Below are 23839 nucleotides of genomic sequence, written 5' to 3'. Positions count from 1 at the left end.
TGTCTTTCCACAAACATTAATGTTTGGTGAAAGAAACCAGACACAAAAGATTACATACTGTGTGACTCCATTTAGATAAAGTTCAAAAATAGGCAAAACTAAGCTCTCTTGTTTAGGAATTAATATTTAGGTAAAACTGTAGAGTAAGGCAAAAATTAATGTAAATGACATAGTGGGTACTGCTGGGAGAAGATTGGTGTGCTGAGTAGGAGGGGGTACAAGGGGGGCAGCGTTCCACAGGCTGGGTGCAGGCCCAGAGCATCTCTGGACAATAATTTATTAATCTCACATTTTTCTTTATGGACTTCTCTCTGTGTGTTATAGGATAAAAGGGTAAAAGGTAGGGAAAATGAAGCTTGTAAAGTCTCCAAGCTCTTAGATGCTTAAGAACTTTCTTCTTTTTTTTTTTTTTTAAATATTTTATTTATTTATTTGATAGAGACACAGCGAGAGCAGGAACACAAGCAGGGGGAGTGGGAGAGGGAGAAGCAGGCTTCCCGCCGAGCAGGGAGCCTGATGTGGGGCTCGATCCCAGGACCCTGGGATCATGACCTGAGCCGAAGGCAGACGCTCAATGACTGAGCCACCCAGGCGCCCCAAGATTTGCTTAAGAACTTTCTAAAAATTGTTTAGAGTTAAATCTAAGTCGTCTTCACTACTCACAAATCTTTATTGTATTCCATATCTTCCATCTCATTTATTCACCTTTTGGAGAATAGTCTTCAGTAATTCTTTCAAATAAATCAGTGGATAGTAAACTTTTTGAGTTTTTGTATGTCTAAAGTGTACGGTTTTATGTTCACGTAATTGATAAAGTGGCTGGATGTGGGAGTTCTAAGTTATTCTTTCCTCAGACCCTGTAGTGTTTGGTGTTGTGAGTGAGAATTCTGGTGTGAATTTGATTTTCATTCCTCTGTGGGGCATCTTCTTAAAAAAATTCTTTAAGAAGTAAAAGATTTTAAGTTTTTTTTCCTCTTTATCCTTGGCATTCCAAATTCTGTAACTCATTTTAATTCAATTTTCCAGTAATTGAGTGGGATTTTCAAAATGGATTCTCATTGGCTCTTTGAATCTGAAGAGTAGTTTCTTTCGTTACCTGCTAAAAATGGTCTTTAATGCTTAGATTGTTTTCTTCTATTTACTCTTTTTTAGAAATCTTAAAATAGTGGTTGGAATTTCTAAATAAATCTCAATATGTCATAAATTCACTTGTATTTTCCATCTCTTAGTTACAATTCAGATGTTTTTTCTTCTTTATGGTTGTTTATTTGGGGATTTTTATCTGTTTTAAATTGATGTTTTTGATAACCTTGTTTTTGCACTATAAAAACTAGCTGCATTTTTTGAGAAGGTATATGAAACATGATTAAACACTGGTATGAAGTGCATCTTCACCACTGATGAACTAAATTAGGATACGTGTGGCTGGTAGGGCTGTCTGCTAGGGGTGTGTACATTAGTTGTTAAGTTCTGCCTTTATGTCTTTTGTTTTTAACTCTTTTCTTTTTTTGTTTTCTTGATTTTGATTTCTTGAGAGTTTTGTTTTCTACTTCAACCATTTGTTCTTGAGCAGTTAGTCTAGTCTGCTGGATTTTTCTTTTCTGTGGGTCTTTTCTTTGACTGTTTATGTCTCTTGTCATATTTACCTTCTCGGTGGTTATCTATAGCTCATTTGTCCTGATGATGTCCAATAACAGTTATTTTTATTCCACAGACTTTAAATTATATGCCCTTTGCATTCTAGTGGGAAAGAGGGCCATTGAACTTCTCTTCAAGGAGACCTCGTATTTTCTGGAAGTAGTATTTACCTGGTGGTGATCCACTCCTTGTGAGAAACAAACTCCTTGGTTATGTCATTCTTCCCTGTTTTTAACCAACAGGCTTTTAATGAGCAGTAAGGAAATGCCAGGAAATAAAATAAGGACTGAGAATAAAGGTGGCATCCTTGATCAAAATCCGAGTGCTAAAAGTAGCTGAGTTTTACTGTTTCAAAGATGTCTACTTTTGGGCAATATTTTTGTCATACTTTTGCCTTTAACGATATCTTGTTAGCATTAATTATTCATAATGGATTTACATGATCATTTCTACTATATGTATCTGGTCCTTCACTAAACATTTAACAGTAGTAAGTCTTTAAAAACATTCTTAGAGTTATAAATAAAACTGTATTAGAAATGGTATACATTTTATGCTGCTTTAAAAAGTTATTTAGTGATCATTTGAGGTTTCCTAGTAAATGGAACTTGAAGGAAACTTTTCTTTGCTAATGAGAAACAAATATGGATTATATAATATTCCCCATTTTTTTTAGTTGTAATATTGTGATATTAGTACTTAAAATTCACAAATTGAAGAAAAGAAATATATGTTAAGACAAATTTTGCCTAATGTTTTCTGAGAAAGCTTTGTTAATAACTGCAATTATTAATAATTGACATATTTTTACTTAAAACATTGGTTATTCTCTTTGTGAAAATGGACTTCAAAAGGATAATTTAATGCAATAATAGAAGGTTTAGTTCTTAATATATAAAAGTTCAAATAAAAATGTAATGTAATTAAATTGCTACAGTGAAAATGGAATAATAGGAAATATGAGAATATGGTACATATCTTACAAATCTGTATTTCTTCCGGTATTTTATAGGTTTATGTACATGCTTGATTTTTTCTTGGCAATTAGGGAAGGTAATCTTCTTAAAATTGATTAAAATTTATTTTTTAGAGCAGTTTTAGGTTCACAGCAATTTTGAGAGGAAGGTGCAGAGAGTTCTGTATCTCCTCTGCCCCCGCAGATGCACAGCTTCCCCCACTGTCAGCATCCCACCCCCGACTGGTGCATTTGCTACAGTGGATAAACCTACACTGGCACATCATCATTGCCCAAGTCCATAGTTTACATTAGGGTTCACTCCTGGTGTGATACGTTCTGTAGGGCTTGACAAATATATAATGGCATGCAGCCATCATTATGGTTTCATTCACACCAGTTTCACTGCCTAAAAATCCTCTGAGCTCCAACTATTCATCCTTCTTTCTTTCCTAACTCCGAGCGATCACTAATATTTTTACTGTCTATATAGTTTTTCCTTTTCCAGAATGTCGTGTAGTTGGAATCATATAGTATGTAGCTTCTCAGATTGGCTTCTTTCACGTAGTAATATGCATCTAAGTTTCCTTCATGTCTTTTCACGGCTTGGTAACTTATTTATTTTTAGAGCTGAATAATATCCCATTGTCTTGTACCACAATTTATCTGTTCACCTAATAAAATCTTGTTGCTTTTGGCAAGTTTTGGCAATTATGAATAAAGCTTCAGTAAACATCTGTGTGCGGGTTTTTGTGCGGACAATAAATTTTTAGTTCATTTGGGTAAATATCATGGAATGTTGTTGCTGGAATGTACGGTAAAAGTATGTTTAGTTTTGTAAGAAACCACCAAACTGTCTTTCAGAGTGGCTGTATTTTGCATTCCCACCAGCAATGAATGTTTCTGTTACTTTGCATTCTACACACTCACTGGCATTTGGTGTTGTCATTGTTTGGGATTTTGGCCATTTTAATAGGGGTATCTTATTGTTGTTTTAGTTTGTAGTTCTCCAGTGGTGTGGTGTGGAGCATCTTTTCATACTTGGCTGTGTATATCTTCTTTGGTGAGCTATCTGCTTAGGTCTTTTGCCCATTTTTAAAATTGGGTTGTTTGTTTTCTTATTATTGAGTTTTAAGAGTTTTTTGTGTATTTTAGGTCACAGCCCTTCATCAGGTGTGTCTCTTGTAAACATTTCCTTGCAGCGCACGGCACGTGCTTTCATTCTCTCGACAGCGTCTTCGCAGAGCAGAAATTTTAAATTTGAATTTAAATTTTAATGAAGTTTAGTTTATCATTTTTTTTTCTTTCATGGGATTGTGCCTTTGGTGTCAGAACTGGAACATCATCACGAAACTCAAGGTCATCTAGATCTTATATGCTAACTCCTGGGAGTTTTATAGTTTGCTTACAATGCTCATCTGTTCATGAATGTTACATTAGAACCTTTAGCATATTAATCATAGTTGTTTTAAATTCCTGGTCTGATAATTCTGACATTCCTGCCATGTCTGATCCGATGCCTGTTCTGTCTTTTCACATTGTGTTTTTTGCCCTTTGGAATGCCTTGTAATTTTTTTCCGGATAGCCAGATATGATTTACAGGTAAAAGAGACTGCAGTTAGTAGGCCTTCAGTAATGTAGTGGTAGGGTGTGGAAGGAGCAGAAGCGTTCTGTAACTGACTGATTAAGTCTCAGTCTTTTAGTGAGCTTGTGCTTCTTGCTGTGAGCTTCACTAGTGCTTCTCAGTGTTTTCCCCCCTCTCGGTTGGTACAGGATGGCCCACTGGATTAGTGTATTTCTTCCCACGTCCATGGAAGACCAGGGCAGGCTAGGGCTGGGTATTTCCGTTTTACAGGTCAGGTGAGCTCTGATAAAACCTCAGCAGCTTAGGCTCTGTTAAATAGTGTTTCCAGGACTTGTTAAGAACAATGGAATGTTCTGGCATGGTTTTTGTCTTCCCCTGCTGGAAGCAAAAGAAGGTTTTTCTTTGATGTTCACTGTGAAGACCTTGTAGAGCTCCTGGAGGTAAAACAAAAGTGTGGGAGTGCCCCCTGTGACTGGGTCCTTCTGGGAATTTTAACTGTCAGAGTTGTCCACACTGAGCTTCTAGCAGTTGATCAGCTCTGGTTCAGGGTCTCTTCCCCAGACACTGACTCCTGCAGAAGTTTCAAGTTTGGTGTATTACGATTCTCCGTATACTTCTGTCTGTCTCTCCAGTCTCGCAGGCAATGATTTGCTCTGTGACCTCGCTTCTCTGAGAGATCTAAGAAGAGTTGTTGACTTTTCATTTTGTGCTGCTTCTTACTTTTTGGTAGGATGGAGTGGTAACTTCTGAATTCCTGACATGCTGGATCAGAAACCAGAAGGCTCTAGTAATCATCTGATGACATAATTTCTTACAGATTGATTTTTCAAATTCTTACACATTTCAAAAACCATATTGAATGTTTTACGACTTAATTTTTCAAAAAGCCAAAAATAAAGAAAATAAAAATGATTGCTCTAATTACTTGTGATTTATACATAGTCTCTCTGCTATTTATAACTTAGGAAAAATAGCATAGCCTACAAAAGCTTTCCTGTATTATTGTCTAAAAAAACATTAGAATCTGTCAGGTTTTGAATCATTATTAAATACTAAAGGATAAATTTTCTGTTCATCTTTCAGCAATGCCTGTTGCTTTCCACTCTTGAGCAAAAGGAAAACCAACATTACTTTATGTAATAGTTTCATATGTAAAATAAAATCTGAGAATAAAATGTTGCTCTGAACATGACATTTTGTAACTTGTTATTAAAGCCTAAAATCAAATAGATAAATAGAACTAGAAGGTTAATAGTTTGTCATTCTGCCAGTGCAAGAAACCCAGCGTTCTTTCATCTAAGATTTCCTTAGTTGTTTGGAAAGCATTAGCAGGAATGCTGTACTTGAGAATAGTTTAGACTTACTTTGTATGTAATGCTTCTTCAAGACATTTTTTGGTTATATTTCCTTAAAAAGATAGTCCTAAAATAAAATTTACTTTCCTAGGAGATTTCCGTAGACTATAATTATAAAACTAGATTTATTCTGGGTGAGACCTAGTAAAGATCTACTTCAAATCATCACATGATAGTAAATAATTGGAATGTCAAGATAACATACCTAATTTGGTATTTTCCATTATTTCCTATTGATTTTGTAGCAACCCTGTACACTTTTGAAGACAGTTAGAATAACCCACTCAACAATACTGTGGGGAAGCTACAATCATATATGTAAGAGAACTGTTTCAAAGCATGAAGGCTAAGAAGGGGTATGGTAATACATGAAATGTTCAGTTGTCTAAGGATCTTTTAATACTGCTGAAAAAATATAAATTCCAAAAGGAAGTATGTTCATGTCAATGAATTATTTATCTACAGAAATAACATTAGTCAGTTGTATTCAATGATTCAAAGAGTGTTCTTCCTTTTTAATTATTATTAAGGAAATATAGGAGACAGTACTCATTTTCCACCTCCTTATATCCAATCTCTGAAATACTCAGCATGCAAAAAATTCTTGATAACAAGTCTTATTGTAATTGATGAATTCTTTAATCCAATACTCTGTTATGCCTGCACAGTTCACTATATTGAGTTCTTGATGTTCACTGAGAAGCTTATGCAGTTCTTGTTGGCAGCAATTTGAGGAACATTTCTGTTTCCAGTAATATTGAAACACTAAGTGGCAATTAAGTTATTACCACCATAACAATGAAATTTGGTCTGCCAGAAATTACAGTTTCTTCCCCCTCTAGGTTTTTACTAGCATGTGGCTAGATCATTCATGATGTCTTATACCACTGTCACTATCTTCTATGGATAAACAATTTCCAAGACAAAGAGTGCCTTTTCTAGCAAAATATCAGTAAAAGTAATTAAAGAAAATCTCAGTCCAGTGTAGGATACTCTGTGAATTAAAAGTTTAAAACATCACATAGCAACTATAGTGAATATAATGCGAACTATAATATGTTCACCCTTGGAAAAGCCATCACAGTATTTATAGGCTTTGTTGAAGCTCATAGATTGTACATCAATTAAACAAAACGTTGAGCTTCAGCCTGTGAGTCTTGGAGGGATATTCTGCAGCCCTGAAAGTCAGACAGAGCCTTTGCTGGTTGCCTGGCTGACATCGCGATCTGGTGCCCAAGTTCCCATTCAGTTTGGCTCTTTGGGTGAGATTGACTCATCACATGATAGCCAAATGCTCATATCCTGGACCCTTGGGAGGAGCATTGTCAATGAAAGGCAGCACGCATGGGGCTCAGCTGTCTCAGAATGGGCAGGCAGCAATTACACTGGACGTTCACAGGCAGGGCAGAGTTTTTCCTTAAAGGCCCTCACTAGGCACAAGAACAGCTAACATGGCTCTACATCATGGACAAGGGTAAATGTGATCTGTAGGCCCCGGATCAGCTTCCAAAAGGTCCTAAAAACAGGTAAAGTTCTCAGGAACCTTTAAGTGCTGACTTCATTTTTCTCCATGTCATGGTTACCACACCTTTTTTCGCCTTTAAGTCAGTCCATTTATCTCCTCTTTGCTCATGATATATGTTTTATTCCCTTTAAGTAATTGCTGTCTGTTAGATATTATTACAAAAACTGTTTACATTAACTATAGACAACTTTTTACAGTCTTTTTTTCAGATTGTATTTATTTTTCCATTAGCTTAGAATTCCATTTAAATTTAAAGTCATATAACATATTTTGTTAATGTTCCTGTAATGCAGCTCAAAATTGTTCTGGATTGAGAACCTGTGGACATTGTTTGGAACAACCTGGATGTGGCTGGTGCAATGATCCTAGTAATACGGGAAGAGGACACTGCATTGAAGGATCTTCACGGGGACCAATGAAGCTTGTTGGGATGCACAATAATGAGATGGTTCTTGATGCCAGTCTTTGTCCTAAAGAAAAGAACTATGAATGGTCCTTTATCCAGTGTCCAGGTAATAAAAACGTGATGAAAATAATTTCAGTTTGGAAACCAAGAATGAGTTGTTCTTTCTTATAATAAATATTTAGAAAAAAATAATGAGACTCAAATTTCACAGATGAAAAAATATTCTTCCCTATATCCATCTCTATTATGCAGATGGCATTCTGTTTGGAATCATTAAATATAGGCTAACCATATGCATGGTATGCAATTATTATATTTGGCTTCATATGAATTGCTAAGAGGAAAAATACTGGGTTCATGCCAATTTTCTACCTTGTATATAGTCTTTCATTGTTCATAGTATTATAATACCTTAGAATTCAAGGCAATTCAGAAGATCCAGTCAAACTTCATGCTAAGTGTGGGAATGTTTTAAATGATATTTGTGATGGAATCAGCAGGCCTCATTTTGAATACCATTAAATTTTGAAGGTCAATAGTTTTTAGGGTTTTGTTTTTTTTCATAGGCAGTCTGTTCTTATACTGAATAAAACCAATCTCCTGGAAAAATTAACTTATTCAATATATTTTTATTGAGTGCCTACTATGTGCCAAAGAGTGTTTCAAGTGCTAGAGACACAACAATTAACAAATTAGACTAAAATCACTGCATTCATGAAGCCTGTATTCTAACTGAAATTAACAAAATTAATTATATACACATACATATATGAAGTTACATGTTGTTGAATAAAGTGCTGTTAAATAAAGTAAGGAAGGGGGATAAGGCTTGCAATTTAAAAAGGGTAGTGAGAGAAGAGTTCACTGAGAAGTAGCAATAAACAATTTATGTAGATGAGGGAGTGAGTCATAGGGATATCTGGGGGAAGTATTCTAGAACAGAAAACAGTCTGACACAAGGACTTGGGTGAAAGAGTTTATTTTTTTAATTTTTTAATTTTTTTTTGAAGATTTTATTTATTTATTTGAGAGAGAGAGAGAGTGAGAGAGAGAGAGAGAGCCCAAGAAGGGGGGAGGGTCAGAGGGAGAAGCAGACTCCCTGCTGAGCAGGGAGCCCGATGTGGGACTCCATCCCGGGACTCCTGGATCATGACCTGGAAAGAGTTTATTTGGGAGGTGAACCCAGGAGGCACAACTGAAGGAACAGAGAGTTTCAAAGAAGGGAGAAAAACCAATAATATTATTAAGCTGGCTACTGTACTTGGAAATTTGGACTCACACCCACTAGGGACCTATGAAGAACCATGTAAAATGCTTTTCAGAATTGACCCCCTGAGGGATTGGGAGGGTGGGGCACTTATCTGTAGGTTCTCTTTGGTTGAGTGATACCTTTGCAGGTATTGTACTTCTGAGCTGTGCCAGCATGTATGATCAATAGCTTGCCCTGGCACTAGCGAAAATTCTGGGGCTGAAAAGTAGAGACACTGCAGAACTTGCTTTAGGTGAGTCACCGAGAGTGTGCCGTCCTGAAACCGGATGGATCGTGGGAATGTGGCACAGAGTGCAATGATACCTGCTACATAAACTCTGAAATATATGAAAAGTGAAAATGAACAAACTATGGGTTTGTACAACAACATGATTGAATCTTAAATTTTTTTGCTTAGTGAAAGAAACCAGACCCAAAGGCTACATGTTGTATTATTCAATTTATAAAATGATCTGGAACAGGCAGAACTGTGGGGATGGAAAACAGATCAGTTATTTGCCAGGAGTAACAAAGGTAGGGATTGATCTCAAGGGAGCCTCACAATGGAATTTTTTGTGTTATGGAACTGTTCTTTATGATACTGTGTTAGGTTGATACATGACTCCATGCATTTGTCAAAACCCATATTGTATATCACAAAGAACCAACTTGCCTGAATGCAAATTAAAAAGAAAAGGCAACTAGAATACCAGGGGATCCCAGGGTGTAAAGTAAGCTGTGACAAGTAAATTTAACTATATTACAAATGCCGTAACGTCATAAAAAATAAAAAAAGAAGAGCTGATCTAAGTAACGTTGGAAAACAGTTTGGATTCTGTAAAGCTAAGAAAAAAAACTGTATACAAGATTGTATTCTGGTTAGTAAATTTGTTTATCACGTGGTGTAAGTTAACATTTCTAACAATACTTTATGTGTTTACTAGGTTTGGACAAATAAATTGTGTTTAATTTAAGCCAGGTTTTCCACTGTCAGAGAAAGAAGCTAAAAATAAGCAAGGACTGAAGACTACAAAGAATCCCGTGGTGTTGGGTTAGGGTCTGAGATAATAGTGTGAATTCATGTTTATTTTAATATATATACCAAGAAGTAAATATAGATATGTGTGTATACATAGGTTAGTACATATACATGAATTTCCTAGTTCTGTTTGTCAAGAGGGTCTAGAAGCCATGACATCCCAGTAGCAATGAGCACATCTAGTGCCTGCATCTTGGTTTCTAAATACTGTTTTCCAGTGAAAGGAACCAGGGTGCCATGGAGAAATGGTTAATTCTAGTGCTGGGACAGGGAGAAAACATGATGAGCCTGGAGCATTGTTTGTTGTAAGAAGGAACTTTAAAAAAAAAGAGGATGGGATCATGATCATGCCAAAGGGACACAGCACCAACCTAAAAGAGTTCTCAATGGATAAAATATGAGCAAAAGATAATGATTGTATTGCATTATGAATCAAAAACCTAAATAATATCCTGATTCTATACTGATTAAATGATTTAATAAATAATAAATGGGTGAGAATGAACAAAAATTCCTTACAGAAAAATTCTAAATAATAAATGTAGAAGGAATGAGGGAAATAAAAAAAATCACTCTTAGAACGCGACAGTAATAATTGCTATAAGAATAATCCACTTAATATTGAAATTGGGGAATGAAACTTTAAGGAAAAGCAGGGTACTTGTGTAGCTTTAAAGCTTCTGGTCAGTAATCATTTCTTTTCTTTTTTTCAATGTTTCAAGTTTTTATTTAAATTCTAGTTAGCTAACATACATTGTAATACTTGTTTTGGGAACAGAATTTAGTGATTCATCATCAACACACAACACCCAGTGCTCATCACAAGTGCCCTCCTTTATACCAATCACCCATTTAGCCCATTCCCCTGCCCACTTCCCTTCCAGCAACCCTCAGCTTGTTCTCTATAGTTAAGAGTTTCTTTTATGGTTTGCCTCCCTCTCTCTTTTTTTCCCTTCCCATATGTTTATCTGTTTTGTTTCTTAAATTCCACGTATGACTGAAGTCATATGGTATTTGTCTTTCTCTGACAGGCTTATTTCCCTTAGCTTAATACACTCTAGCTCCATCCATGTTGTTGCAAATGGCAAGATTTCATTCTTTTTGATGGCTGAGTAATATTCCTGTGTGTGTGTGTGTGTGTGTGTGTGTGTGTGTGTGTGTACCACATCTTCTTTAGCCATTCATCAGTTGATGGACATTTGGGCTCTTTCCACAATTTGGCTGTTGCTGATAATGCTACTATAAACATCAGAGTGCATGTGCCCCTTCGAATCAGTATTTTTGTATCCTTTGGATAAATACCTAGTAGCGCAATTACTAGGTCATAGGGTAGCTCTATTTTAACTTTTTGAGGAACCTCCATACTGTTTTCCAGAGTGGTTGTACCAGTTTACATTCCCACCAACAGTGTAAGAGGGTTCCCCTTTCTCCTCATCCTCACCAAAATCTGTTGTTTCCTGTTTTGTTAATTTTGGCCATTCTGACTGGTATGAAGTGGTATCTCATTGTAGTTTTGATTGGTATTTCCCTGATGCTGAGTGATATTGAGCATCTTTTCATATGTCTTCTTTGGAAAAATACCTATTCATGTCTTCTGCCCATTTCTTAACTGGTTTATTTGTTTTTTGGGTTTTGAATTTGGTAAGTTCTTTATGAATTTTGGATACTAACACTTTATCAGATGTCATTTGCAAATATCTTTCTCCATTCCAAAGGTTGCCTTTTAGTTTTGTTGATTGTTTTTTTTTGCTGTGCAGAAGCTTTTTATCTTGAAGTCCCAATAGTTCATTTTGCTTTTGTTTCCCTTTCCTGTGGAGACGTGTCTAGTGTGAAGTTGCTATGGCTGATGTCAAATAGATTACTGCCTGTGTTCTCCTCTATGGTTCTGATGGTTTCCTGTCTCACATTTAGGTCTTTCATCCATTTTGAATTTATTTTTGTGTATGCCAAGAGAAAGTGGTCTAGTTTTATTCTTCTGCATGTTGCTGTCTAGTTTTCCCAAAACCATTTGTTGAAGAGGCTGTCTCTTTTCTATTGTATATTCTTCCCAGCTTTGTTGAAGATTAGTTGACCATATAGTTGTGGGTCCATTTCTAGGTTTTCTATTCTGTTCCATTGATCTAAGTGTCTGTTTCTGTGCCAGTACCATACTGTCTTGGTCACTATAGCTTTGTAATGTACCTTGAAGTCTGGAACTGTGATGCCTCCAGCTTTGGTTTTCTTTTTCAAGATTGCTTGGGCTATTTGGGGTCTTTTGTAATTCCATACAAATTTTAGGATTGTTTGTTGTAGCTCTGTGAAAAATGCTGTTGGTATTTTGATAGGGATTGCATTAAATGTGTAGATTGCTTTGGGAAGTATAGACATTTTAATATTTGTTCTTCCAATCCATGAACATAGAATGTTTTTCCATTTCTTTGTTTCCTCTTCAATTTCTTTCATAAGTATTGTATAGTTTTCAGAACACAGATCTTTTACCTCTTTGATTAAATGTATTCCTAGATATCTTATGATTTTTGGTATAATTGTAAATGGGATCGATTCCTTGATTTCTCTTTCTACTGTTTCATTATTGGTGTATAGAAATGCACCATCTTTCTGTACATTCATTTGGTATCCTGTAATTTTATTGAATTCATGTATCAGTTCTAGCAAATTTTTTTGGTGGGGTCTTTTGGGTTTTCTAAATAGGGTATCATCTTGTCTGTGAATAGTGCAAGTTTGACTTCCTTGCCAATCTGGATGCCTTTTACTTCTTTGTTGTCTGATTGCTGAGGCTAAGACTTCCAGTACTATGCTAAATAACAATGGTGAGAGTGGAAGTCCCCTGTCTTGTTCCTGACTGTAGAGGAAAAGCTCTCAGTTGTTCCCCATTGAGAATGATATTAGCTGTGGGTCTTTTGTATATGGCCTTTGTGATGTGGACTTCTCTCTTCTGTTTTATCTTGGTGAACACTTGCTAACCACAAACTCTTACAGTGGGATGGGAGCATATGAGATTGCTTCCATGGATTCTTTTTTTCTTCTTGTCAGTTTATGATGAAGTTGTACTTTTCGGATAATTTTTTTTCTCTTCTTGTACTTCTTTTGGAGGATGTTTTGGGAGACATAGTCCTAGGCAGCCTTCATTGTTTTCAGTTATCAAAAAGTTCTACAGTGTTTCCTCATGCTGGAACAAATGGGATTTTAAAGACATAATTTTCTAATAATTTGCTATTTTATTATTATTATTTTTTAAAGATTTATTTATGAGAGAGAGAGAGAGGAGCATGCGTGTACGGAATGGGGGGTGGGGTTGAGGAAGGGGAAGAGAGAATCTTAAGCAGACTCTGTGCTGAGCATAGAGCCTGACATGGGCTCAATCCCACAACCCTGGGATCATGACCTGGGCCGAAACCAAGAGTTGGACGCTTAACCGACTGTACCACCCAGGTGCCCCTAATTTGCTATTTTACAGAAATACAATGTATTTTCCTATATTATCCCTGTACTATGTGACCTGGTGACATCTTTTGTTCATCCTGGTACTTTTCTTATAGATGCCTTAGGATTTTCTTAAAGTTGCTTTTCAATAAACATAGCATTATTTTTTCCTTTCCAAATCATGCATGTTGTTTTTGTTCTTTCCTTATTGCGCTGTCTAGACCCACAGTGCAACATGGGATTGAATTAGTGAGTGTTAAATGGAAAGTATTTAGCCTTTAACCTTTAAGTATAATGTTAACTGTTGATTTTTCATAAATGTCCTTACAGACTGAAGAACTTCCCTTCTGTTCCTAGTTAGTTGAGGTTGTTTTTTTGTTTGTTTGTTTTAAATCATGACCAGATGTGTAATTCTCCCAAAGACATGCATCTATTGAGCTGACTGTATAATTATTTTTTGTTTTAGTTAATATCATTAATTCATATTGATTGATTTTCAAATGCCAAACCAATCTTGCATTTCGTGATATACACTTACGGTGTGTTATCCTTTTACTATATTGCTGGGTTCAATTTGTTTAAATCTTGTTAAGTATTTTTGCATTTATATTAATGAGAATATATGCCTGTAGTTTTCTTAGTGTCTGGTTTGGTATCAGTCTCGAGAGTTGAGAAATACTTTTTCCTCTTCCACTTTCTGGGAGAGTTTATGTAAAACTGGCATTATTTCTTAAATATTTGTTGGAATTTACCTATGAAGACATCTAGCCTAGAGTTTTCTTTGGGAGAGGAATTTTAACTACAAATTTTTTTTTTTTTTTTTTAAGTAGGTATGAGGCTATTCAGGTTCACTAACTTTTCTTGAGGGAGTTTAGCAGTTTGTGTCTTTCGAGGAATTTATTTCATTTAAGATGTTATTGACAGAAAGGTGTTCATAATAATTGCTATTATCCTTTTACTCTAAAGGATCTTTAGTGATAACCTCTCTTTAATTCTAAATATTGATAATTTGTGTTTTCCCTCTTGATCAGTCTATCCTGAGGTTTGTCAGTTTTCATTGATCCTATAAATAGCTTTTTGTTGTATTGATTTTCCTCTATTGTCCATTTGATATTTCATTAATTTCTGCTCTTAATTTTTCCTTCTTTTTGCTTGCATATAGTTTAATTTGTTTTCTTCTAGTTATATAAATTTGAAACTTAAATAATTGCGTTGATAACTTTTTTCTAATATAAGCCTTTGATGTTATTAATTTTCCTCTAGAAACTACTTCTCAGTAGTGGTTTTGTGATACTCTCTTTCCATATTTTTACTTTAAGCTACCTATGTTGTATTTAAAGTATGTTTTTTATAGACAACACATTGCTAGGCTCTTTCTTTTTAATACAATTTGATAGTGTCTGCCATTAAATTAACGTGTTTGGGTCTTTTAAATTAAATGTTTTATCAATATGGTTGACTTAAATTTCTATCTGGTTACTTGTTTTCTCTTTTTCCCATCTGTTCTTTGTATCTGTTTACCTCTTTTTCTGCCTTCCTTTGAATTAACTGAACATATTTTATGCTTCATTTTATTTATTGGTCTGTTGACTATATTACCTTCTTTTTATGCTTGCTCTTAGATTTCTATTCATCTTTAACTTGTCACAATCTACATTTAAGTGATATTATAACTTCACAGTAGTGTAAGAGCCTTATTACTTTTAAATATGTTCTAAGTCACATAGTATACTTTTATTACTTTTGCTTTAAATGGCAAGTTGTCTTTTAAATAGGTTTTTAAAATAAAAAAGAAACTTTATCATTAAGCAGAAATGGAGTAACAGTGAGTAGGGTGACCAGCTATCCTGGAATGTGTCCAGGACTGAGGGCTTTCTTGAGATGTGGGACTTACAGTACAAACACCAGGATAGTCCTGGGCAAACTGGGATGACTGGTTACTCTAAAAATGACCCAGTTTAACTGCTCCTACTTGAAACAATTAAGAAATGGGGCAAAATGGATGAAGAACACTTCTTAAGACATTGGACAGGCAGCAAAAGTTAATGATCCCTCAGAAATAGGAAAGAAATCAGGTGAGCCTTAGTGCTGGAAGAAAGTTTGCATGGGGGGGGGCAGTTAGGGGACACAAGTAGAATCTGGTTACCCTGAGTTGGAGAGATGGAACTGGGAATCTGGGGAGGGGAGGCCAAGGTGGCTAGCTGTTCAAAGAAGAGAGACTTGAACATAGAGAATTGTGGAAAACTGCAGAGGAGTATCCTCTGAATAGTCAGCTAAAAAATAAGTGCAACACTGTAGAAAATTTGAGTTCTGCAGGAAGGATTACTTGAGTGGAATAAAAGGAATAGTCACCAAATAGCACACAGGACTGGGAATTGCCTGGGCATTATTCACTGGACAATAGGTAGATAGAAGGATTTTATTTTACTTAATATGGCAAATTAGCACTAGACTAAATGCTGTAATGGTCCTGTGTAACATGGCCAGAAGGATCAAACTGTCTTCAATTACTTAGCTGAATTCCAGAACAAAGCTAAAGAATATTTACAGGAATACAAAAAGTTTCCAGCACCCAAAATGTAATATTTGAAATTTACTGTGTCTGGCTTCCAATAAAAAAATTATCATGTATGCAAAGAACAGGAAAACCTTGACCCCTACTGAAAAAGAAAAACCAATCAATAGAAACCAACCTAGAAATTAAATAGATGTGAAGAGTAGACAAGGATATTGAAACAATGATTTAAAGGTATTTCATATATTAAAAACTAAACTTTTGAGCATGTTAAGTAGAGTCACAGAAAACAAAACGAAACAAGCAGAATTTATAGAGATGAAAAATATTCTGAGATGAAAAATGAATGCGATTAATATCAGATTAGACATTGTAAAAGTAAAGATTGGTATACTCAAAGACAAACAATAGGAAGTACCCAAATGAAGCACAGAAGGAAGAATAACTGAAGCAAAATGAGCAGCACATCAACGAGCTGTGGGGCATGAGGCCTGGATAATCTGAATGAGGGGAGAGAGAAAGGGCTTAAAAAATCGGAAAAAAATAATGGCAAAATTTTTCTAAATTTGATAAATCCTGTAAATCCAAAGAGGCAAGAATGTCAATAAATGTTAAGCACAAGAAACATGAGGAAATCTATATCAATGCCCATAATAATAAAATTGCCTAAAGCCAGTGATAAAAAGATAAAAGCAGCCCAGAGAAATAAGACTCAGTATGTACAGAGGAACAAAAATAAGTCTGATACCAGATTTCTCATCAGAAAAAATAAAAGTCAGAAAACAGTGGAGCAACAGAAATGTAGCATCTTTAAAATAGTAAAAGAAAAAAGTTAACTTGGAATACTTTACGTAATGATATAGCTTAAAAAAAATAAGGGTCAAATACTCTTTCAAAGTTACAAAAACTCTAAAATTCATTACCAGTGGACCTGCTGTGTAAGAAGTGTTAAGAAATATTAAGTCCTTCACTCAGAAGGATAAGTTCCAGATGTAAATCTGACCTATACAAAGGAATGAAGAACAAAGGACATGGTAGCCCTGTGCGTAAAGACTTTTTTCTCTAAAATTTCCATATCTAAAAAAGGCAATCAGTGTTTTAAGGCAAATATGACAATAGTGTATTCGGAGTTTAATTTTTATGTGGAAGCAAACTGTATGACAATAATAGCTCAAAGTCCGAGGGAAGAATAATGGAAGTATACTGTTGTAAGATTTTTTTTTTTACAATATGTGAAGTGGTATATCACTTGAACTTAGACTTAATTTGTAGATGTATATTCTAAACTCTCAAAGAACTACTAAAATAACACAGTCATAGCCAAGAAAGTAGATAAAGTAATCCAAAAGAAGGCAAGATAAGGGAAAAAGAGCCATACAGAACAGATGGGACAAATAGTTAACTAATGGCAAAATGATAAATTTAACGTCAGCTATTTCAATAATCATGCTCAATGTAAATTATCTAATCACCCCAATAAAAAGGCTGAGATTTTCATATTAGCTAAAAAAGCAAGAACCAACTATACACTACCTCTAAGAAACCCATTTAAAATACAAAGACACACATATTTTAAAAGTGAAAGCATGGAAGTAGATATACTATGCTAACACAAGTCAAGAGAAAGCTGAATTGGTGACATTAATATCAGATATATAGATTTTAGAGCAAAAAATATTACGTAGAATAAAGAGGATCACTTCATAAAGATAATTAGGTGAATTCATCAAGAGGACATAACATTCCTAAACATTTCTACCTAGTAATAGACTTTCAAAATAGGTGAGGGTTCGACAGTGTATGACAAGGCTTATCTCTTGATTCCAGAGATATTGTAGGTTACTTTCTACTTTGAGAGAAGTAGCTGCCACCACATCAGTTCATTTTTCTCTCACTGCTTTATTTTGGAGAGTGTATTAGTTTTCTATTGCAGCATAACACATTACCACAAACTTAGAGGCCTAAATAATACACAATTATAGCTCATAGTTCTGTATGTCAGATGTTGGATGTGGCCTGGTTGTCTTCAGCTCCTAAAGTGTGGTCACATTCTTTCCCACATGTCCCCCTCCATCTCTAAAACTAGCAACATCATCTCAAGAGCTCAAATGGAATCTCTCACTTTGAATTCCTTACTTCCAGTAAAGACCAGTTCCTTTTAAGGGATCTTCTGATTGGGTTCAATCAGGATGAGTTTCCTTTCTTAAAGTCAACTATGCCATGTAATATAACCTAATCACCAGATTAAGTTGATGACTGTTCTATCATATGTACAGGTCCCTACCACACTCAAGAAGAGGCCATTAGTATTTGATTGAAAAACAGAGTACCGTAACCTAGTTTCATTGACATCCAAAGATTAACCACCATACCATACAATTTACCCATTTAAAGTATGTAACTCAATGAGTTTTTAGTATATTCAGAGTTATGCAACCATCAGCACAATAAATTTAAAAGAAATTTTATCATCCCCAGAAGAAACCTTATACTTATTAGCAGTCACTGACTGTTAAGCCTGCATCTACCCTTGTCAGCTGTAGGCAAAGATTAATCTTTATACCTCTATGGATTTACATATTCTGGACATTTTAAATAAATTGAATCATACAGTTGTAGTCTATTGAGACTGGTTTCTTTCACATTCCATAATGTTTTCAAGGTTTATCCATGTTGCAGCGTGTAGCAGTATTTTATTTCTTTATATTACCAGATAATACTCAATTTTACGGATATACCACATTTTGTTTATCCAATTATCACTTGATGGACATTTGGGTGTTCACAATTTGGGGCCTTTTGAATAATGCTTCTATGAACATTCATGTAAGAATTTATGTGTGGACCTATTTCCATTGCTTTTGGAATGGTGTGTCTTTACTAGATACAATTACTTTGGGTCGAACAGCGATTACATCAAAACTTTTGAAGAACTGCCAAACTGTTTCAGAGCTGCTGCGTTATTTTGCATTCCCATTGACAGTTCACAAGGGGTTCTAATTACTCTAGATCTTTGCCAACACCGCTTAGTTCATGTCATTTTGATTATAATTATCCTGGTGGGTGTGAAGTGGTATCTCATTGCAGTTTTGATATGCAGTTTCTTAGTGGGTATGATGTTGAGCATCTTTTCATATGCCTATTTGCTGTTTCCATTCTTCTTCAGAGAAATGTCCATAATATTCTTTGCCCATTGTTTAATTGGGGTGTTTGTCTTTTTATTATTGAACTGTAAGAGTTTTTTATATACTGTAAATACAAGTCCTTTACCAAAGACTGATTTGCAAATATATTTTCCACTCTGTGGATTGTCCTTTCATTTTCTTGATAGTATCCTTTGTTGCACAAAATTTTAATTTTTGATGATGGCCATTCTATTTTTTCTTTTTTCTTTTTGCATTTGGTGTCATATCTGGGAAACCATGCATGATATAAGATCCCAAAGATTTATTCCTATGTTTTCTTCTAAAAATTTAATAGTTTTAGCTATTACATTTAGGTTTTTGATCTATTTTGAGTTAATATTTGTGTGTGATATGAGATACGGATCAAACTTAATTCTTGAATATGTGTTTATCCAGGTGTCCTAGCACCATTTGTTGAAAGACTATTTTTTCCCGTTGAATTTATTTTTTATTTTATATATTTTATTTTTCATCTTTTAAAATTGTGTTTTAGTCATTTCTGTATTTTCCATTTCTCTCCTTTTTATGTTCATGTTTTATTCTATATTCTTGAACATATAAAGCTTATTTATTTATTTATAGAGAGAGTAAGACACTGGGGGTAAGGGCAAAAGGAGAGGGAGAGAGAATCTTAGGCTCCATGCCCAGTGCAGAGCTGATGTGGGGCTTGATCTCAAGGCCCTGAGATCATGACCTGAGCTGAAATGGAAAGTTGGACACTTACCTGACTGAGCTACTCAGGCACCCCAATAAAGCATACTTTTAATAGCTGTTTTAAAAATCATTCTCTGCTCATTCCATCGTGTGCAATGTTTTCTTGTTTGTTTGTTCTGTTGATTTTTTTGTTTGTTTCTTTTACTGATTATGGAGCAGATGTTCCAGCTTGGTTATTTTTTTGTGGTATTCTAGACATTGTGGATTTTTGCAGTTTTATTATATAATTTTGTTCTGTTTCTTTTAGTGTGTTGTACTTTATTCTGGCATGCACTTATGTTATTTAGAATCTGTATGATTTCAAGAATTGTTTTTAAGGTTTTTTTTTTTTAAAGTCCTGTACATAGCAGTCCTAAGTTCAGTGCTAATTTATTTCCACTGCTAAGTCAGTGTCTTTCTGTGGTGTCTATAGAGTGCTCTTTGTATTATGAGGTCTCTCCACTCTAGTGGGAATACAAAGTATTCCAATCCTATGTGAGCTACTGGCATTATTTGACTTACTGTTTATGGTGGTACTTTCTCTAGCTTCATGGAGTTTCACACTCTGTGTTCAATCATTATTCAGCCAAAGATTTAAGAAAACTCCTCAGCAGATAGATATGTGTAGTTCTCTTTTCTCTCATGTTTTGCCCCCAAATTCTAGCCACCATGGCCTCCCCAATCTTTGATCTTTGTTTTCTGAACTAAATGAACTCTCTGGCCTTTGTTTGGGTTTGCCTCCCTGGGCCACTTCCTTAAATCTGTCTCCAGGTAGTAAGCCAGGGGAGTCATAGGCTTATGTTTCCATTTTTCTCAGATGCCATTCTTGAGCTGCCTGTTATTTGAAAGTAGTTGTTTCATATATTCTGTTCCATGTTTTTGTTGTTTACAAGTGGAAGTCAGTTCTAAGAGTGGTTAATGCCTCATGGGTAGAAGTGAAAGTCTTCTGTCTGTTTTTATTTACAATAATCAATCTCTTATAAACAACATGTAGGTCTTGCTTTTTTTTTTTTTTTTAATCCAGTCTGACAATCTCTGCCTTTTATCAGAGTGTTTAGGCAATTTAGATTTAATATAATACTGGTATAATTGAGTTTTAGTCCTACCATCATGGTATTTGTTTTTAAAATTTCCTTTATTTTTTCTTCTGTTGTTGGTCCTTCCTTTTGCCTTTTTTGGATTAATTGAGTGTTTTGAAAGTCCATTTTTATCACTTTTATTGGATTTTTAGCTATACTTCTTTTGTGTTTTTTTTAGTGACTGCTGTAGTGATTGTAATAGTCATCTTTATCTTATCACAGTCTACCTTGAATCAATATTATACTACTTCATGTATAAGGTAAGAATATTACAATAGTGTAATTCCATTTGCTCTTTTTCTGTCCTTTGTGTAATTATTGCCATATATTTTACTTCTGTATATGTTATTAACCACACAATGCATTATTATGCTTTAAACAGATGCTTTTCTTATAAAGAAATCATGATTAAAAAATCCTTTTACTAACCCATGTAGTGTTCATTTCTGTGATCTTCATTTTTTCCTATAGATCTGAATTTACTTCTGCTATATTTCTTTAGCTTGATGACTTTATTTAACATTTATAAATACTGTTTCTCAATTGTGGCTATAAATGTTGTTTGCTTTCATATACCTGAAAAATGTTTTTATTGTATAGTTGCATGTCTTTATATTTGAAGGATATTTTTATTGGAAATAGTATTCTAAGTTGACAGATACACTTTTTTCCCAATAATTTGAAGATGTAATTTCCTTTTCATCTGGCTTCCACTGCTTCTCTTAAGAATTCCTTTATCAGTTTTATTGTTTCTTTTTTAAAAGTAGTATTTTTTTAAATCTCCCTCTGGCTTTTTAAAATAGATTTTCTCTTAGTATTTGAATATCAGCAATTTTAATATGATGTACCTAAGGATCAGTTTTATTTTTTATTGTGATTGTGAATTATATAAGCTCTGTAGCTTGATTTTTTTCATCATTTTTGTAAAGTTTTCTGCCATTATCTCTTCAAATATTGCATCTGTCCCATCATGTCACTCTTATATTTCTAGGAGTTTGCTTTACTTATGTTAGGCTTTTTCACTATGTCCATAATTTTTCTTACTGTTCTTTGTATTTTATATTGTAGAATCTCCTTTGATCTGTATTTCAATTCACTGATTCTTTCTCTAGATGTTTCCAGTTTTTTGTTAAACTTTTGTTTAAATTACTTGTTACTATTTAACATAGTAACCCAAGCTCACAGTATTAAAGCAGTTTTATTCATGATTTTGCATCATCTCTTTTCTTGTTGAATTCTGCTAGGCAGTTCTTCTGTCAGTCTCTTTTGGTTTATTTATTTATTTTTAATTTTTTTTTTCATTTTATTTAGCATCATTTCTTTTTTTAAAAATTTTTTATTGTTATGTTAATCACCATACATTACATCATTAGTTTTAGATGTAGTGTTCCATGATTCATTGTTTGTGCATAACACCCAGTGCTCCATGCAGAACGTGCCCTCTTTGATACCCATCACCAGGCTAACCCATCCTCCCACGCCCCTCCCCTCTAGAACCCTCAGTTTGTTTTTCAGAGTCCATCGTCTCTCATGGTTCGTCTCCCCCTCCGATTTCCCCCCTTCATTCTTCCCCTCCTGCTATCTTCTTCTTCTTCTTTTTTTTTCCTTAACATATATTGCATTATTTGTTTCAGAGTACAGATCTGAGATTCAACAGTCTTGCACAATTCACAGCGCTTACCAGAGCACATACCCTCCCCAGTGTCTATCACCCAGTCACCCCATCCCTCCCACCCCACCCCCCACTCCAGCAACCCTCAGTTTGTTTCCTGAGATTAAGAATTCCTCATATCAGTGAGGTCATATGATACATGTCTTTCTCTGTTTGACTTATTTTGCTCAGCATAATACCCTCCAGTTCCATCCACGTCGTTGCAAATGGCAAGATCTCATTCCTTTTGATGGCTGCATAATATTCCATTGTATATATATACCACTTCTTCTTTATCCATTCATCTGTCGATGGACATCTTGGCTCTTTCCATAGTTTGGCTATTGTGGACGTTGCTGCTATAAACATCGGGGTGCACATACCCCTTCGGATCCCTACATTTGTATCTTTGGGGTAAATACCCAGTAGTGCAATTGCTGGATTGTATGGTAGCTCTATTTTCAACTTTTTGAGGAACCTCCATACTGTTTTGCAGAGTGGCTGCACCAGCTTGCATTCCCACCAACAGTGTAGGAGGGTTCCCCTTTCTCCGCATCCCCGCCAACATCTGTCGTTTCCTGACTTGTTAATTTTAGCCATTCTGACTGGTGTGAGGTGGTATCTCATTGAGGTTTTGATTTGGATTTCCCTGATAATTTTTTTTTTTTTTTAATTTGACTACAGTTATCTGGCTCCTTGACTTGCTTTGGCTGGTCTCAAAATGTTTCCCTCACATGTATAGTAGTTTGAGCTGGCTGGTTGGTCTAGGGGTCCTCTGCTATGGATGACTTTTTTCTGCTCTCCTATCATCCTCCAGTTTTACAGACTGTGCTCTATACATGTTATTCTTAGAATTCTAAGGAGAGAGCAGAGTATGTATGCCTCTTGAGGCCTAAGCTTAGAATTTGTATATCATCACTTCTTCATTCTATTGGTTTGAGAAAGTCTTGATGCCAATCCATGTTCAAAGAGTGGGAAAAATCCCACTTTTTTGGTGAGAGCAAGGATAAAATAATGTTATGAAGTTTGCACATACAGATATGGGAAGAATTTGTGACAATTATTTTTCAGCTCATCTACTTCTAATTTTTTTGTATGTTTGTTTATTGATATATAACTCATATGGCATAAAATCCACCATGTTAAAGTATACAATTCAATGGTTTGTAGTATAATCAGTAGGTGTGTAACTATCACCAAAATATAGTTCCAGAATAATTTAATTACCCCCAAACAAAACCCCGTATCCTTTAATAGTCACTTCCCATTCTTCCTTCTCTTGGAACCCAAAAACCACTAATATACTTTATTTCTCTATGAATTTGTTTATTCTGGACATTTAAATGCAGTCATACAATATGTGGCCTTTTGTGTCTGGATTCTTTCCCTAAGCATAATTTTTTTAAGGTTCGTTAATATTGTAGCATATACTGTTGGTCCTTTGCTTCTTTTTATGGCTGAATAATAGTCATGCATACCACATGTTTATACATTCATCAGTTGATGGATCTTTGGCTTATTTCCACGCTTTTGCTATTATG

The 23839-nt window shown here is 35.0% G+C and overlaps 1 protein-coding gene across 5 annotated transcripts in view; it reads left to right on the top strand.

Annotated features, from left to right (window-relative positions):
• The window catches only part of ATRNL1 (attractin like 1), an 839881-nt gene that overhangs the window by 225494 nt on the left and 590548 nt on the right, over positions 1-23839 (top strand). For all 5 annotated transcript variants that reach the window (XM_078077077.1, XM_078077076.1, XM_078077079.1 and 2 more), the window contains exon 18: positions 7352-7570. In XM_078077077.1, the coding sequence (XP_077933203.1) occupies positions 7352-7570 (219 nt within the window). The remainder of the gene's footprint in view (positions 1-7351; positions 7571-23839) is intronic.

Source organism: Halichoerus grypus, chromosome 7 (assembly GCF_964656455.1).
Source record: "Halichoerus grypus chromosome 7, mHalGry1.hap1.1, whole genome shotgun sequence".
In the NCBI taxonomy this organism is placed as follows: domain Eukaryota; kingdom Metazoa; phylum Chordata; class Mammalia; order Carnivora; family Phocidae; genus Halichoerus; species Halichoerus grypus.
The sequence above is the reverse complement of the archived record's forward strand: the minus strand, read 5'-3'. Positions and strand labels throughout refer to the sequence as shown.